The sequence below is a fragment of the Zea mays genome, chromosome 5, assembly GCF_902167145.1.
Source record: "Zea mays cultivar B73 chromosome 5, Zm-B73-REFERENCE-NAM-5.0, whole genome shotgun sequence".
In the NCBI taxonomy this organism is placed as follows: Eukaryota; Viridiplantae; Streptophyta; class Magnoliopsida; order Poales; family Poaceae; genus Zea; species Zea mays.
This window is the reverse complement of record NC_050100.1, coordinates 219,819,292-219,835,919: the sequence shown is the minus strand read 5'-3', so window position 1 is coordinate 219,835,919 and position 16,628 is coordinate 219,819,292. Positions and strand designations below refer to the sequence as shown.

Below are 16,628 nucleotides of genomic sequence, written 5' to 3'. Positions count from 1 at the left end.
CGACTATAAAAGGGAGGACTAGGGCCTTCTTAGAGAAGGTTGGCCGCGCGGGACCGAGGACAGGACAGGCGCTCTCTTGGGGCCGCTCGCTTCCCTCACCCGCGTGGACGCTTGTAACCCCCCTACTGCAAGCGCACCCGACCTGGGCGCGGGACGAACACGAAGGCTGCGGGACTTCCACCTCTCTCACGCCCGACTCCGGCCACCTCGCCTCTCCCCCCTTCGCGCTCGCCCACGCGCTCGACCCATCTGGGCTGGGGCACGCAGCACACTCACTCGTCGGCTTAGGGACCCCCCTGTCTCGAAACGCCGACAGATAGGCTTTAGGCCATCTATTTTTTTCTCTAGTACAATTTCGAATACCCATTCTCTAAATCCTAGTCTCGCCCCTGCGAAGAAGGCCCCCTTCCGGGAGGTGAGCCATTAGTGACATACCACTCAGGAAAAGCTCGGATTCTAACCTTATGTCACAATGTGCATCCTTAGCTTCTCGCTAGCCTTTAGGATGACGAGGGTGTTGGCCAGGCCAACCACACAAGGTTTTAGACCCTGTGGATGAAGCTGGTGTGGAGAAGTTTCTCAATCTCTATACAAGTTTTTTTGTCTTTATGTGCTTTCGATGCTTTTGTCGTATCAATCAGGTGTCAGGGCGAATGGCCAAGCGATTCTCAATTGTCTCTCTAGGACCCCAAGCATGCCTGATGGTTCCCAAGCAAATACACTAACATGCTCTCAGAGGATGGCGATGAGTGCGAGTTATTATTCAACCCCTAGATTCTCGTCAATGTGTGCCGTCTGGAAGACACTATCTTCGATCTTCACAACTTTGGTGGGAACTACATCAAGCCTTGTCTACCTTGAGGTGCAAGGTCCACCTAAAAGCCTCCTAGGGGGGCTTTGAAAAGGTTATAGGGCTTTGGAACTGATTGAGGGGCCCGAGGTGCAGATCTCCGAGCCACGAGGTTAGGGGGTCCTCGCATGGAAGCCTTGTTGTCGCCTCTTCCATGGTCATGCAAACATTTTCTCCACTACTGTCATTGACTCTACTCAATCCCTATAATCGTGATGACGCCCTTGAGGCCTATGATCTTGAGGGCAAGATACCCATAGTGAATCGATTTTCGCGATGTCATTGGGTAGTTCGACTATGTAAATAAATAAGAAGTTTTTTTTCTTTTTCTTGGCATCTTGGCACTTGACATTGCATTACTCTTGTCCTGACCGAGTTCATAGGATCTCTAGGGCTTTATCCCATACGTAACCCCAAAAACAGAAGTGGATGTCCCGGATGGCTACAACAACCTTGATGCTAGAGATGGAAATGTGGCTCTGATTCCCGACAAGTTAGGCTTTGTCATGTCCGTTTACCTTGAGGCTTAGGGGTGTGGATTGGGGGTTTGATTTAAACGAGAAAATTCTCCCCCAATAGGTAAACGGGGATAGAGCCGATGATGCATTCCTCATCCCCGTTCCCTGCAAGGACCTGCTAAACTTGCACGTGACAATATTTTCGTGTAATAGTTAATGTTAGAAATAATTAATTAGTTCGTCAAGAGATCGAACATTATATAAATATGTTCATATTGATGTATATATAATGGTTTTCTTACTGTATAAGTAACATTGTTTTGCATAAGGACGTACGTCCTACTTATAATTTAAGCCGGGACGAGTATTAGGGCTAGTTTGAGAACCTCGTTTTTCCACGGGATTTTCGTTTTTCCAAGGGAAATTAGTCCACTTTCCCTTGGGAAAATATAAATCTCATGAGAAATTAGTGTTCCCAAACTAGCCCGTAATGTCGAGATTTTTCCCATAAAAATGAGTATGAGAAAAAAATGTTATTCGCAAGTATTCGTGGGATCCAGTGCGAGAAATTTTTTTCGTTATGGAGAGGACGAGAATATAGAGTTATTCGACACGGGTAATTCCCGCACCATTGCCATCGCAACTCGTGCAGAGCAAAGGCCGGTGATCCAGCTGATGGAAATGTGCGTGGGGAGTAGGGAACGGACCAAGTGGTCCACACAATAAATACTTTGCATCGCACGTCGTCCTCCGCGAGCCCGTGATTCTCAAGACCGACCAGGCATGGGAATCAATCGCTCGCGCCGACGTGTGAGCAGCGCTTTCCAAGCCATCAACCACTCACCAGGAACGCCCTGTTCCATCCGTCCGTCCGTCGGCGCCTGCCGCCTCGTGCCGCGCCCGCGCTTTCGAAATTCCAGCCGCCAGCCCGGCTCCATCCGTCGGCGCCTGATCGGCAGCATGGCAATTGGCACGCGTCCCCGCGCGGTTGGCTCCATCTCCATGTCGCGTCGCGTTCACCCCTCGGCGAAGGCATCCCGCGGAGTCCTCCGGCCCCAAGTAAAGGGCCGCTCGGTGCCTGCAGTGCAGAGTGCATACTCCCCTACCCTTTCTCTGCTGCCCATATATACGGCCACTCCCTTGTCAGCCTGCTCATTGGCACACACGCGGACACACCACAGGCGCGCAAGCCCAACCGATCGAGCAGCTCTAGCATGGCGAGCGGCGGCTACTACTACGACCAGAGCGCGGGCTACGGCGGCTACAGCTACTCGGCGGCGCCGAGGACGACGCCGTCCCACCTCCTGGTGTTCCTGGCCACCGTGGCGCTGCTGGGCGCCACGTCGCTCTACTCGCGCTACGAGTCCGCGGTGGAGAGCCTGGTGGACCAGGTGCGGTTCGCCGTGGTGCTGTCCCCGCTGCTGCTCCTGCTCGCGGTCCAGTACTGGGCGGCCACGGCCGGGTCCCGGCGGCCCCGGGGCGGCGCCCTCCCGTCGCTGCTGGCCGGGGACCAGCCCTCCTGGTACGCCGGCGGCGGCGGATGGGGCCAGCGGGACGGCGCGTCGTCGTCGCCGTGGGGCGTGGCGCTCGCGCTCGCCCTGGTGCTGCTCCTCGTCTCCTACCAGTCGTGCTTCCGCGACATGTGGTTCCCGCTGGTCACCCGCCGGTGAGCTCACCTCAGTCCAGGCCAGGCCCTTCTGGCGGCATGTATCACCAGCTTCTTGCAGTGCCGCTGGACGGAGATGGAGGAGAATCATCAAACACCAGATAGGATGCTGCTGTTAGCAAGTGGAGGCGGTGTGGCATCGATAAACACACTCGCTGTTCGTCTACACGGGCTGCGATCAATATAGTAGTATAGTGTAGTTATTGTAATAATAGAATACTGAATACTACTAATTAAAAAAAGGGAAAATGGCAGACAATTCTTGCATTGCATTGGTCAAATTCTATTTACTCCTTAAGCTTTATAATATATGTTGTGGTCGATCCAAACACCAATCACTGTGATGATAACCGACGGCGGTATTCTCTGTGGAGGCGCGGATGGTCTACGACATGACGCAGGGCTGATGTTCCCGCCTGACGAGCCGGACGATCCGCGTCCGTGCGTGCGCATGGGCGACGAAGTTTGCTGGCAGCGCCTGAATCTCGCTCCCGGGAGGACCCCATCGGGGAGGAGAGGTCGTAGGCCTTGTCTTGAGATCGAAAGATCACCCAAGACGCCCCTAACCGACGTAGAGCCGAAGAGAGGTGAAGATTTGAGATAGAGAAAAGCTAAACTATGGCTAAATTAGAACTACTCCTATTGTATAAGGTAAAAACGAGATGTAATTGATTATTAATTCGATTGTTAATGTCTCAATCGGCCGTAGCCCTCCATATATATAGAGGGATAGGTCTGGACCCGTTACAAACGATCTACCGAGCTAATTCTACGGATCTAGCTAACAAATCCTGCAAAAAAACTCGGACTCTAACTGATTCTGTGTGTGCGCGAACCGTCCACGCTACCCGTGTGGATCGTCCGTCCGACCAATTCGTTGTCCAACAATATGTATAGTACTATGTGGTAGTACTACATTGCGGGGCTAACAAACGACTCGATTCGATTCCCCACTTGTAAGAATGTTTTTTTAGAAAAGGCATGTGAACTGTGAAGAACTGGAAATCAATCGGTATAATGATATTCCCTCCGTTCTAAAAATACGAGAGTGACGAGGAAGAAAGGAGCCTGGTTTCTTTTTCATTCAGAACATTCCACCGGCTGCGCCGCAGTAAACCAACTCACAGAAGCCGCAGCCCGCAGCAGCCTGCAGGTAGGCAGGTAGCGACAGCCAAGAAGAAGAAAAAAGGCAACCACTCAGGGCAAAATGAACCGTCTCGTTTAACGGGAGTCGTTGAAAGGGAGCAAAAGTTACTGCCACGAACAGACAAATTTTGAACGTCTTGATACAGCACACAAGGTAAAGAAAGCCCTTGCAACCGTTTACCGAATCTAGACGATGGAAAATTCCAAGACGTAGAGACATGGCTTTCGGCAACAAAGAGTAGGGCCGGCCGCCTCGAACTCCCTTTCTCCGCTTTCGGCTGCTCATAGTTAGACGAAAAAGGAGCTTTTCTGCGCTAATCACCGTGTGGGGGCTTGAGCTACCATACTGCACATATGCCACCCAATGACCCAAAAGACACATGCTACTCCAGATTCTCTCTCTCTCTCACTTGCAGGTCTCCCGTCCATGATTGTTCTACACGCATATCCCCCGGATGATCGTCCACTACGAATGTTCACTACCGTACTTTTCTTTTTTATTTTTTTTTCAAAAAAAGCTCATATCTTCGTATTATTACTCCATTATAAGCTGTCAATCGAGCGTGCGTTACGGGTTTAGGTTATCTCGTAATTGTATACTAGCTGATTTTTCTGCGGCTCAACGTAAAGATCAGTTCCCGATGAATTCTCTATCAATGATTATGATTTTAAAAAAAGAGAACACAAAAATCAAAACCCTAAACCATATATACCTCGGCACTGTTGTGATTAGGGTCAATGATTAATGAACTCACGGATATATTAAGGAACTCACCGACATGGACAAAATACAAACCACAGCATATTAGAGTGACATGTCCAACACTGTTGTTGTGCATGCACTGCACCTAAGTAATTTGTGCCACGAAGCTAGCAGATAAGTAAAATATAATCAACTCTAAATAGATTACAACAAAAAGATCAACTGAAACAAAAAAAAAACAAAAACAAAGTAGGCGTCCAGTGTGATGGGCTCATCTTAACTTTGTGATTGAAGTCTATATCTCGATGTATGTTAGCGCGATAGATGTGCTAAACTGCTGTTGTGAAGTCGTTCATATTCACCTAAACTCGATCGTAAGCCAAGAGGCAGGGACGTAAGGTCACTTGCTGTCGTAGAGCCAGTAAGTTTAATAATAGAGCAAATGATGGGCTCTAAATTCTTGCCATATTATTTAGAGCAAACAATAAAAACAATCGTATAATGATGTTGGCTATAAGGATGGCTCTTATATTACTATCTTGTCCTTTTCTTCTTCATCTTTTTTTCTTGAAGCCCGTGTAGTAGGTGGCTCGACCTCAAAACATATGTGCACAACCTTTGAGATCAAAGAAACACATTTCACTCACTTGCATCCTTTGATCCATCAATTGGGTGAGCTTAAATAGAAGTACATTTGCATCGTTGTTCTTGCATCTCTTGGCACTAGTTGAGAGCATTGGCTGGTGGAGCCCTTGTTACAAAACACTGTTGAAGAGGAATAAAATACATAAAATGATTTCTTTTATAGAGTGTACAGCTGGCAGTCGCCGAGCCGTCCTAACTCAGCGAGAGGGTTTCGAATTGGCGCCAAGCCGCCAACCATTCCCCCCAATCCCGCCTGCCAGCCCTAGGGTTCCTGCTACGCCATGGCGGGAACCGCCGCCGCCGCTCTCATGGACATCGACGCAGCCGCGCCGCCTCCCCCGCCGCCTGGTGCGGCGGCCAAGGGCAAGGCGCCGCTCTCCGCTGGCGGCAGGGCAGCGCCCTGGGTCGAGAAGTACCGGCCCCAGTCCCTCGCTGACGTCGCCGCCCACCGCGATATCGTCGACACAAGTAAGTGGCCGTGGCCGTGGCGTTGTGCTCGCCCGATGCTTTCTGCGAGCCTTAGGGTTTTAGGAGGGATTCGGGTGGGGTTCTTTTAGATTTGCGTTTCAGTGAACGCTATGGGGCTGTGGTTGATATGTTACCGTGATTTTCTTAACGCATTATTATTGGAATCCGAGGCCCTGAATTTATATCTATCTCCGCAACCACATATTTTGTGATTCCTGAGTTATGACTTGGCACAGTATTAGCTAACTAAATTGTTTGCAATTGTGCTGGTTGTGACTGTAGCATGCGAGGTAAGCTGATAACACTTATTTTCTCGTTGCAGTTGACAGGCTTACAAACGAGAATAGACTTCCACACTTGTTGCTATATGGGCCACCTGGCACTGGGAAAACATCGACGATTCTGGCTGTTGCGAGGAAGCTATATGGGTCTCAGTATAGCAACATGATCCTGGAGCTCAATGCGTCAGATGAACGTGGCATTGATGTTGTCAGGCAGCAGATCCAGGATTTTGCTGGGGCACGCAGCCTCTCTTTTGGGTACGCATTACAAGTCTTGCGATTTTTTTATATGAAGTCTCTCAGACTTTATATACAATTAAATAAGTCTGTTTGTCATGATACCACAAATGATACCTTTTGCCTTCTATTTAAATTTCAACAGAGCAAGGCCTTCTGTTAAGCTGGTTCTCTTGGATGAAGCAGACGCAATGACAAAGGATGCACAATTTGCATTGAGAAGAGGTTTTTCTTTTGTTAATACTTTACTTTATTCATTGCCATGATATTGATGTGCAATTTCTTCCTTACATCTATTTAATCTGCCCCTCCTTGCAGTTATCGAGAAGTATACAAGGAGCACAAGGTTTGCACTCATATGCAACCATGTCAACAAAATCATCCCTGCGCTACAATCAAGGTGCACCAGGTTTAGATTTGCTCCACTAGATGGCAGTCATGTTAGAGAGCGTCTTCAACATATAATAAAATCTGAGGGGTAAGTGCTTGTTTTCATTCTAAGATTATACATGAATTCTCAACAATTTTCAAGTTACTTGGGAGTTATACTGTGTTACATATCATGCTTTGCGATTTTTACATAGCTTTATACTGGTATAGGATTCTGGTCTTATCTGCAATGATAATTTTGCATGTACTTGCAGGCTCAGTGTAGATGACGGTGGCTTGACAGCCCTAGTGCGGTTAAGCAATGGTGATATGAGGAAGGCTTTGAATATATTGCAGGTCATCTCTGAATTACTGTGCATTTGACCCAATAGTTTTGACCAAGAGTTTTGATATCTTGTCTTTAAAGATATAGAAGTTCGCATATGTGGGAGTGAGATAAAAACAAAGGCACAAAAATGTTGATATTTTAGATCCGAATGTCGTACTTTCCGATTTGCATAAATGTTGTGTGTGTTTCAAGTATTTCACTAATGCCATTCTTTCAATGTTATCTTTTACTAAGATCAACAGTGGGATGGTCCATAAAGCATACCACTGTCCCAAAATATAGCCACTCCTAGGTTGGAGTCAAACTATTTTAATTTTGACCAAGCTTATAGAAAAATAATTACATCTATAAAGCTGAACAAGTACATTGTAATAACGATACTAATTTAATGTCCTACATGTTGATATTTTCTACTATAATTTGGTCAAACCTAACATAGTTTTGACTAAAAGTTTTGGGGCGGAGGGAATATTTTTTCATTAACCCATTGTTTTGTTTTATACTCTAATCAGCCAATTACAATGGCTTGAGTCTTTGACAACGACTTATCTTTTTTATGTGCAGTCAACGCACATGGCATCCCAACAAATCACAGAAGAAGCTGTCTATCTTTGCACAGGAAACCCCATGCCAAAAGATATCGAGCAGATAGCTTTTTGGCTATTAAATGAACCATTTTCAACCAGCTTCAAATGTATTTTTAGTTACCATCTGTCAATATGATCTGTGTAATGATTCAAGATTCATTGTCTAATTCTATGTTCCTTATATGTTTTAGATATATCTGACATGAAGATGAGAAAAGGGCTGGCCTTGGTTGATATCATACGGGAGGTTACTATGTAAGCACTACCTGCTGCCTACTAGCTCAACGTACTTCATAAATTTTCTTAAGTAGTATTGAATCTGATCCCCCTCTGTATCAATGTTCTAAATATTCCGTCTTCTGTGCAGGTTTGTGTTCAAAATACAAATGCCATCTGATGTTCGTGTAAAGCTAATCAATGACTTGGCTGATATTGAGTATGCCTTCTATACACTTCTACAGTTGAATTGTGTCATTTTGCACATAAATTAACTTACCATAAACCGTGCCACTAGTTAATTATGTTTTGTTGCTAATTGTACTCAGATTGGCACAAATAGTCATTTTAGTTCACAGAAAAAGCATAGGAGGTAGGTAATTGCCTCAAATTCTGAGGATGCTATGGATGTAACTATGGACAATGTTGGCCAAGTTAACTGTTTATTTGATGTGCCTTAGGCCCTGTTTGGAAGCACCCAGTTTTTAAGAAACTGGTTTATAGAAATTGAGGTGGTTCCAAACATACCAGTTTATGCCTCAGTTTATAGAAATTAGATTCTCAGTTTCTTAAAAACCAAGAAGGTGGCCTCTCCTAGCTAAAAGATAAAACTGGGTTGCTTCTAAACAGGGCCTTAGTTAACAAAAGAACAACATTAGGAGTTAGGACTTCATTAATTAAAATTGCCACAAATCATTAAATCAGCACATTGATAATGATGTATAGTTTAGCCTTTGCAACAGTGCTGCAGTGCAACATAATCTTATGCTATGGATGTAGTAGTTCACGTGTAAAACCTCCTCTCAGTGAGTGGAAACTGCAGTTGTTTTCATGAAGCGATTGCTTAAGAGCTCACAGCAATGTTTGAGATAGTGCAATAGCTAGGTAGTGAGTGACATGTGATGTTCTTTGAGTTTACATTTGAGCTTATGATCAGTTGGGATAACACTTTCTGGTATCAATGTTTTGTTGGTTGGCAACATAATTCATGGCTTTTTTGGGGGGTCTTTGATATGCAGGTACAGACTAAGCTTTGCATGCAACGATAAACTGCAGCTGGGCGCACTGATCTCAACTTTCACGGACACTCGCACGGCTATGGTTGCTGCTGCCAGCTAATTCCAGTAATGTGAAGGATCTTTCTGCTGCTCCCTCTGGAATCTGAAGATGAAGCGCAGCTACATTATGGGGTCAACGTCTTGCCTGTAGTTAGCAAGCTGAAAGGTTTGGTGAGGGTTGTCTTAGATCTGTATGTCTGCTGGACGTGATGTGGTAACTGCCTGGAACTTGGGAGTACTCGTATGACTGAACGCTGCCAGGCGTTCTCATGTTATGCGTGTAAGATTCTATCCAGTAGTATAAACCCTAGTGCCGTTCTTTGACGAAGTTACATATTTTTGCAAATGCCACGGAGATTTATGGTGTTAGACTATGGATGCGTGTTTTTTTTTTCACGCACTTACGAAAACACTAGATCATCAACAAATCCCCTTTGGTCACTGAGTCCTCTCATCTGTACATCATAGTACCATTCAGTATCATATATACTGCATGCAAAAACTGAAGGTATATAACAATCAGGCTACCCATCGAGTCAACGATCAAATGCGTGGTTAGGATCAGTAAACTGGAAAAGTTGATCCTGTACCTTTATTTTACAGGTGAAGGGAATCGTTGCTCGTAACCCTCGAAGAAAACGCCGGGCTATTAGCTACTATCTCTTAACAATGTACTACATGCATGAGCATTCGGAAATCTGTCAGGGATCAGTAGACGGCAGTCTGCTCCTGACTTTGTGCTCAGGCTTATGCGTGCTCTCGAAATCGATATGAACAAACGCCCGCTCGACTTGAGGCAACTTCTCGATTCTCTCCTGCAGCGATTCACCGATGGCGTGCGCCTCTCTCAGCCGCATATCTTCCGCTAGTTCGATGTCAACCTGCGTTGTGGCCAAGAGTAGATTATTATGATACACTAGTAGCAGAGCAGAAGGAGATGAGGAGTGGTGGCAGGGACATGAAGTTTGCTAGTGTTCTTCTAACCTAATGCTACAAGTTGCTAACTGACCTCTACAAAGTAGAGAGCTCCAAAGCTGTAAGCTCTAACAGTGTCAACCCGCCTCACTCGTGTGTCGTGCTTCATGGCGAGGTACGTTAGCAACTGCAGCATATCTGGAGGAGCACATTGGCCCACTAGGGTAGCTGAAGCAAAGAATTAGTCACAAGCTGATCAGGCACTTAGAGCAGAACTACATAATTCGAAGTGTTTTGGAGGATGTGAAGTGTTTTGGACGTACCTGCATTTTCTAATACAGTTTTGGACCAGTTGACGATGGTATATACAGCAAGTATGACAGCCCCCGCGGGGTCAATCCACCACAGGAATTTGTCCCCAAGAACAGCAGCCACCAGACCGACGACATTGGTTATCACATCGAAGTAGTGGTCCTGAATGGCACGTGTACAGTACAGGTGAGTTTAAATCACAGTTTTGATGAGTGCCGCGCTTTTGTAGCATGGACAATACCTTCGCATAAGCCCGAACAATACTGTTCCCTGAACTCTTGCAGTAGAGCCAGAGAGCCAGTTTCACGGCGGTTGCCGAAAGCATGATGGAGTACAACCATATCAGCTGCTCCGATGTCATCTTCTCGCCAGGTTTGTTCTCCACCAGCTGTTCGACGGCCTGGACCAAGACCTGGAAACCTAAAACGTAGGCGAAGGAACTCATGTTATTCATTTCTATAGACAATTCCACATTGCATCTCATCTGTACAGACACTTTCCGCTTTGCATCTGTCTGACAGACAGCAAAGGTTACGCGTTTCTTGACAGAGGGCACACCTAGAGTTGCCATGATGGCGGCGAAGACGATGATCCCGACGGGCTGGACGCGCAGCTTCCCAATTGGGTACTTGTAGATGTTGACCCTCTTCATGGAAAGGTGCGTGAACCAGAGGATACCCCCGGCCATGAAATCCAGCAACGAGTCGAGCGTGGACGCCGCAATCGCCATGGACCCCGTCCTGATCGTCGCATACACCTGCGATCGTCGCAGCCGGAACGGATCAGCACAGCGTCTCGCGCCATGTAGCCTGTCCTACTCCTACTCCTACCCATGTGTCGTCCCACTCTACAAGACTCGAGACTGCGACTGCACAACCAGAGCTACGCTTTGAACGCACCTTGAAGACCAGCAGCACAATATTGGCGTAGTTGGAGATCTTCATGGCGAACTCGCTCTGCTTCTGCTCCGCGTCCTCCGAGTCGGAGGCCTCGACATCCGAATCGAATTCGCCGGGCATGCAGCGCGCCTCCACCTGCTCGAAGGTCTTCAGGGTCGCGAGCTGCTTCTCGTAGTACTGTCTCACACCTGCACGCGGCCGGGAGAGGCGAAGGGGTAGGAGAGGGGGTGACCGGACGAGGGATCGGAGATTCAGACCTCGCAAGTCTGTTACCTCTGGACATGCCTTTGGCGCGGGAGAGGTCGACGTCGGCGAGGTGCTCCGGGTCGAGCCCGGCGCGCACCTTGTCGGGCAGCCGCGACAGGAAGCTGCTGCGCAGCGACCGCGCCGAGTCACGGCGCCGCAGAGACGGGGGACGGCCGCCGCCGGCCGCCAGCAGCGGGGCCCTCCGATCGTCTCCCTCCATAGTATCGGGCAATTCGCCGGGCGTCGACTTGAGTCCGGCTGTCTGTTTCGTCGCCCTCTCGGGTGTGTATGTGTATCTCTATCTACGGGGAACAGTTTTGGTTTTCGCTTACGGGACCTGCTTGGGCAATTTTGATCTTTTGGAGGACCTTTATGTGAGGTCGTGGTGTTTGGAATTCTAGTTTATGCTATTTTAGTGGTAACCTACAATGTTCTAGAAACAAGTCACTTTAGTAATAAGTCAAGGATATTTTATAGTTAGGAGGTGTTTGGTTTTAGGGACTAATATTTAGTCCTTTCAATTTTATTTTATTTTAGTCCCTAAATTGCTAAATATGAAAACTAAAATAGAGTTTTAATTTCTGTACTTGATAATTTAGTTACTAAAATGATATTAAATAGAGGGACTAAAAATTAGTCCCTCGAAACCAAACACCCCTTAGAATATAGTACGAGGCAGGCATCAAGAAGCTAGTTGACGGATACCGCAGGGTCAAAGCCCTCAAACATTCAGAGTCTGTTCGTGTGTCTAGGAGAATCCAAGTGGGAGGCTTGAAAGTTGGGCCGATCTCTTTTTATAAGCTAAATAGAGGTCGGTTAGCTATAGCTTTCTAAAAAAAACACCAGATTATGATAAAACTGAACGTTCTATAGGTCAAAATAATGTTTTACACGGCTAGTTGAAGATGCTATCGTCCTTAGTCGTTGACATTTCTATTGCCGTTTCTATGAAAGCAGCCGCAGTATATTGAATTCGGAATTAGCCCAATCCGTGCTGCTGCCGTCTGTCTTTCCCTATCCTCCTCCCAAGAAAGCCTCGCCGCAATAGTTTGGCATCCATGGGATTCTTCCATTGCATCTCCACCGTCAACTCCACGCATCCCTTAACGAGCACTGAAGCCCGGCAAGCCCCGGATCGCCGATGACCACTTCCGGCGCGCCCAAGCGCCCAAGCTTCAAGCGCTCCTCGCCCGGGAAGAAGTCGCGGCTCAGAACCCGTCGCGTCGCCGCCGGTGGCCGAGAGGGCGAGGCCGAGGCCGAGGCGGCGGGGACCTCGGCGCTGGCGAGGGCATTGCTTCCCGCATCGGTGGGGCTAGACGCGGTGCCGCCTGTTGGGCGCGCATTGCCGCGAGACTTCTTCGAGGTGGATGCCCTCGACCTGGCCCCCCGCCTCCTCGGCAAGCTCCTTCGGCGCGATGAGGTTGTCCTCCGCATCACCGAGGTTTGTCTTCTTCACAAGTCTCGCGTCTTTTCTTACGGCCAAGATTCTACTCTGCTGATATAGCTCCAAGGTACCCTTGCTATGTAGTAGCACCTATCTTTATCTGGCAAAATTTTTTGCTCTTATATGTGATGTGCAGGGTGGCAATGAGGTCTAAATTTTACACCGTAAAACTTAAGAATCAGATCGTACTTGGATTAGACTTTATTTATATTCATTTTTGAACTATAATTAATTAATGGCTCAAACTAAGAATCAGATCGTATTTGGATTAGACTTTATTTATATTCATTTTTTGAACTATAATTAATTAATTGCTCAAATGAATCGTGAAGAAAAATTTGGATAGTGATCTATTATCACCGCTAGTTTGTCAACCCTATTTTCTCAAGCATTTCTATTTTCCTAAAATAAATTAGTTTATTTTAATTTGAGAAAATAAAAATCCCTTAGAAAATAGAGTTGTCAAACTATACCTTATATATGCTAAACTAATGGATACACACTGTTACAACGTTCTGAATTTTCATGAAATCTCAGGTGGAGGCTTATAGGCCAAATGACTCCGCATGCCATGGCCGGTTCGGCATCACAGCGAGGACAGCTCCAGTGGTAGGATCCTGCGTTATGCTTTCTGAGCTTGCCAAATTCGAGGCTTTGAGATTTGAGCGTGAGCTAAAACCTGTGGCCCTTTGTGTGTAGTTTGGACCGGGAGGCCATGCATATGTGTATCTGTGCTATGGACTTCACATGATGCTCAATGTGGTTGCCGATATAGAGGGGGTTGGTGCTGCCGTTTTGATCCGGTCATGTTCTCCAGTTAGCGGTATGTATTGCTAAATAGCACTTCATCACCTTCGCACTGATTGGATAAAGAGCGAATATCTTATCTGTGGATTTTCCTAGGATCATAAGATATAGCATAGCTACTGTGTGGCATTCATCAACAGTCTGACAATTGCAGCTGAATGCAACATGTTAGGTTAATGCTGGAGCCGGTCATGGATCTTGGTCTTTTTCGTTTTCTATATATCCAAACTAAACTGCTCTCTTCAACAGCTTCACTTTTGCAACCTGTGACAAAGATTTTGTACTAACTTTACCTTTTTTTTTACCTTTGCGTAGCTAGAAGAGGAAAATGGAAATCTGTAGCACTAGATAATTATGTGATCAGGAGGAATATAGGAGGCGTTGATCATCTTTGCCCACAAATATCCACAACAATGCATTCTCCATGTCGCTTTCAACTCAAGGCAGAAAAGTAAAATAAACCTCGTGGATTGGACAACTAGAGTACAACCTTTGTCCCAAATTCCAACTCTACTAACTGAATCGCATGCTCCTGATGTAAATTGGAGCTTCCTTAGCCTACTGCCAGAAGGTCTTTTGGTGATTTCAGCATGTCTTGCTCTATCACAGCTCTTGTATCTATCATATTTTTAAGTCCAATGCGACAAAACCAATCAATTTCCTGAAATATTTGTATGGCCGGTAGTTCCTTTATCTGGCAGTCAAAACTATGTTTCCGTAGTTCAACTGTCTCTTTGCCTTGTCAATGGTAAGCTAGCATAACGTATTTCAATCCAGACTTTGATCAATTTCTTGAAACTCTTTCAGGTCTTGAAACTATTCAGCGGCGCCGGGGTCAACAAACCGAGAAACCGATCCTACTTACGGGACCAGGAAAGGTAGGTGCCTCTTCGCTTGGCTGCAAGTGTTGTTTTCTCACTGTTCCTGCACAGCTGTGTTAGCTTAAAATTTCTGTGCACTGTATTCAGGTTGGACAAGCTCTGGGCCTATCCACTGACTGGTCGAACCATCCTCTCTACGCGCCTGGTATGCTTGCTTGAGCTTGACTGACCTTCACCACGGCCTGAAACTGCTGCGCTGGTTTATCCATTTCACCCAAACGATGGATTTGTTTTTCCTCCCTCCATCTCAATCTCTCAGGTGGGTTGGAGGTACTGGACGGGCCAGAGCCGGAGAGCATTTTGGTTGGTCCCCGCGTTGGCATCGAGTACGCGTCTCCCGAGCATGTCGCGGCGCCGTGGAGGTTCGCGATTGCCGGCACGCCGTGGATCAGCGCCCCCAAAAACACGCTACGGCCACGCTACTGACCGGTGTCTGAACAGGAACCGTTCGAGTCCCGTTCCAACCCGAATTGCCATGTGTTTGTATTTGCTTGACACTTCGGAATGCTGCCTATAACTGGCTCTTGTAAATGTATCACAGTGTGTTCGACAAAAAGGCCTACGAACTCTACGAGGGCGGGTGCCCGGGCCGAACATTCTCAAATGTTAAAAGCGTGGAGTGTGTTTGAAGGGCTGAGAAAGATGACTAGAGAGAAGTAAATAAGAGTCAATTAACTATTTTTTTCCTGAAATAGCCGTTGTCCTAGAAAACTCAAATCAAAACATCGAACTGTGTCACTCCGTTTTCGGTCCTCCAGCATGTTCTTCGCCTTCATGTTATGGTGCATGATCTTCGAGTGCAGGTAGATCGTCCTGCATATTATGCTGTGTCACGGTTGCGTGCCATCGGCGACCATACCATAGTGGTCGCAAATCTGGAAAAACAAGGGCAAATCGCAATTGGCCTGCTGGACAATCGCAAAACATTTTTTTTCAAAAAAAAGTTTTTTGTAAGTTGACATAAAAAATGAGTAAAAAACAGCAACGACGCCTGAGAGATTCGAACTCTCGCGGGGAAACCCCATGTACTTAGCAGGCACACGCCTTAACCACTCGGCCAAAGCGTCGTTTTATGATAGCAAAAGAAATATTTAAACATATAAGAGTAAATTGCAATTGGCCTGCTGGATACTAGCAAAACACAAATTTTCAAAAAAAGAGGTTTTTTTGCAAGTTAACATAAAAAATGGGTGAAAAATAGAAACGACGCCTGAGAGATTCGAACTCTCGCGGGGAAACCCCATGTACTTAGCAGGCACACGCCTTAACCACTCGGCCAAAGCGTCGTCATGTATAAGGATATGTCACTTGATATTAACAACGTAACATAGCCTCACCCGTCCTCGGTAGTGGAAGCGCTCAAGCGTGCCACCACAAACCAAAAGTGGGTTACCGTCCACTACGGCACTACCGTTTTAGAAACCAATTTCTCGCCCACTGCAGAAAACAAGAAACCGATCCAAAATCACCGAAATCTGATGCTTCTTAACGTTTTGAAACCGTCTTTTTTCACAGGTTCTCGCTAGAAAACCACGGAGAACTCATTTTTACCTTTGGAAAATTAATTTGTTTGGCGTGATTTGTTGTAATTTCTTCAATGCACGATGCACATTAAATATTGATAGATTCACTCAACATTAGACTATCAAGGAACTTAGGGGGTGTTTGGTTACTAGGGACTAATTTTTAGTCCCTCTATTTTATTCCATTTTAGTCTATAAATTGCAAAATATGGAAACTATAACTCTATTTTAGTTTCCATATTTGACAATTTAATGACTAAAGTGGAATAAATTGGAGGGACTAAAAATTAGTCTCTAAAACCAAACATCCCCTTACTTATACTCTTACTCATATTTAAACTTATCTCTCGAAGAATACAATCTACAGTGCAAAACACACTATGTGCTGAAAACAACCTTCGATCACCATAATAACATACAACATTCGTTTGAAATCAGAGCTACAAATATATACTAACAACTGTGAATTAGCAATGACACACGACATAACCATATCTTTGCATATCGATTAGGACTACAAATATGAACTAACAACTATAGACTACCTGTGACACACGAAATAAACTAA

General features: G+C 46.1%; 4 protein-coding genes and 2 non-coding genes across 6 annotated transcripts; 3 read left to right on the top strand and 3 right to left on the bottom strand.

Moving 5' to 3' along the window:
- Positions 1 to 2,462: 2,462 nt before the first annotated feature.
- On the top strand, positions 2,463 to 3,240 carry LOC100191536 (uncharacterized). Its single transcript, NM_001136967.2, has one exon. It carries the CDS (start codon positions 2,523 to 2,525, stop codon positions 2,976 to 2,978), a length of 456 nt encoding a protein of 151 aa, NP_001130439.1. The 5' UTR covers positions 2,463 to 2,522; the 3' UTR covers positions 2,979 to 3,240.
- A 2,438-nt stretch (positions 3,241 to 5,678) lies between these two features.
- On the top strand, positions 5,679 to 9,364 carry LOC100216703 (replication factor C subunit 3). The gene is made up of 9 exons (NM_001143108.1): positions 5,679 to 5,936; positions 6,259 to 6,475; positions 6,600 to 6,679; positions 6,773 to 6,932; positions 7,099 to 7,180; positions 7,737 to 7,866; positions 7,951 to 8,014; positions 8,127 to 8,195; positions 8,995 to 9,364. Exons 1-9 carry the CDS (start codon positions 5,750 to 5,752, stop codon positions 9,092 to 9,094), a joined length of 1,089 nt encoding a protein of 362 aa, NP_001136580.1. The 5' UTR covers positions 5,679 to 5,749; the 3' UTR covers positions 9,095 to 9,364.
- A 206-nt stretch (positions 9,365 to 9,570) lies between these two features.
- On the bottom strand, positions 9,571 to 11,699 carry LOC100273180 (uncharacterized). Its single transcript, NM_001352076.1, has 7 exons — positions 11,433 to 11,699; positions 11,160 to 11,347; positions 10,819 to 11,017; positions 10,502 to 10,680; positions 10,272 to 10,422; positions 10,043 to 10,176; positions 9,571 to 9,914 (listed from the first exon to the last, which is right to left on the bottom strand). The coding sequence occupies exons 1-7, from the start codon at positions 11,623 to 11,625 to the stop codon at positions 9,735 to 9,737; spliced, it is 1,224 nt and encodes a 407-aa protein (NP_001339005.1). The 5' UTR covers positions 11,626 to 11,699; the 3' UTR covers positions 9,571 to 9,734.
- Positions 11,700 to 12,383: 684 nt separating this feature from the next.
- Positions 12,384 to 15,287, top strand: LOC100285435 (DNA-3-methyladenine glycosylase). The gene is made up of 6 exons (NM_001158328.2): positions 12,384 to 12,846; positions 13,387 to 13,458; positions 13,549 to 13,672; positions 14,464 to 14,534; positions 14,625 to 14,682; positions 14,797 to 15,287. Exons 1-6 carry the CDS (start codon positions 12,547 to 12,549, stop codon positions 14,961 to 14,963), a joined length of 792 nt encoding a protein of 263 aa, NP_001151800.2. The 5' UTR covers positions 12,384 to 12,546; the 3' UTR covers positions 14,964 to 15,287.
- A 235-nt stretch (positions 15,288 to 15,522) lies between these two features.
- Positions 15,523 to 15,604, bottom strand: TRNAS-GCU (transfer RNA serine (anticodon GCU)). The gene has a single exon. It is a non-coding gene; the product is annotated as a tRNA-Ser (tRNA).
- A 137-nt stretch (positions 15,605 to 15,741) lies between these two features.
- Positions 15,742 to 15,823, bottom strand: TRNAS-GCU (transfer RNA serine (anticodon GCU)). The gene has a single exon. It is a non-coding gene; the product is annotated as a tRNA-Ser (tRNA).
- Between the last annotated feature and the right edge of the window lie 805 nt (positions 15,824 to 16,628).

What these genes read in the sequence shown, in the direction of transcription:
- LOC100191536 (NM_001136967.2), top strand. Translation starts at nt 2,523, where the DNA reads ATGGCGAGCGGCGGCTACTACTACGACCAGAGCGCGGGCTACGGCGGC.
- LOC100216703 (NM_001143108.1), top strand. Translation starts at nt 5,750, where the DNA reads ATGGCGGGAACCGCCGCCGCCGCTCTCATGGACATCGACGCAGCCGCG. An exon ending in CCGCGATATCGTCGACACAA is followed by an intron (nt 5,937 to 6,258) that starts GTAAGTGGCCGT and finishes TTCTCGTTGCAG; the next exon opens with TTGACAGGCTTACAAACGAG. An exon ending in ACAATTTGCATTGAGAAGAG is followed by an intron (nt 6,680 to 6,772) that starts GTTTTTCTTTTG and finishes CCCTCCTTGCAG; the next exon opens with TTATCGAGAAGTATACAAGG.
- LOC100273180 (NM_001352076.1), bottom strand. Translation starts at nt 11,625, where the DNA reads ATGGAGGGAGACGATCGGAGGGCCCCGCTGCTGGCGGCCGGCGGCGGC. An exon ending in TTGTGCTGCTGGTCTTCAAG is followed by an intron (nt 11,018 to 11,159) that starts GTGCGTTCAAAG and finishes CGACGATCGCAG; the next exon opens with GTGTATGCGACGATCAGGAC. An exon ending in GAGCTCTCTACTTTGTAGAG is followed by an intron (nt 9,915 to 10,042) that starts GTCAGTTAGCAA and finishes GCCACAACGCAG; the next exon opens with GTTGACATCGAACTAGCGGA.
- LOC100285435 (NM_001158328.2), top strand. Translation starts at nt 12,547, where the DNA reads ATGACCACTTCCGGCGCGCCCAAGCGCCCAAGCTTCAAGCGCTCCTCG. An exon ending in TTGTCCTCCGCATCACCGAG is followed by an intron (nt 12,847 to 13,386) that starts GTTTGTCTTCTT and finishes ATGAAATCTCAG; the next exon opens with GTGGAGGCTTATAGGCCAAA. An exon ending in TACTTACGGGACCAGGAAAG is followed by an intron (nt 14,535 to 14,624) that starts GTAGGTGCCTCT and finishes CACTGTATTCAG; the next exon opens with GTTGGACAAGCTCTGGGCCT.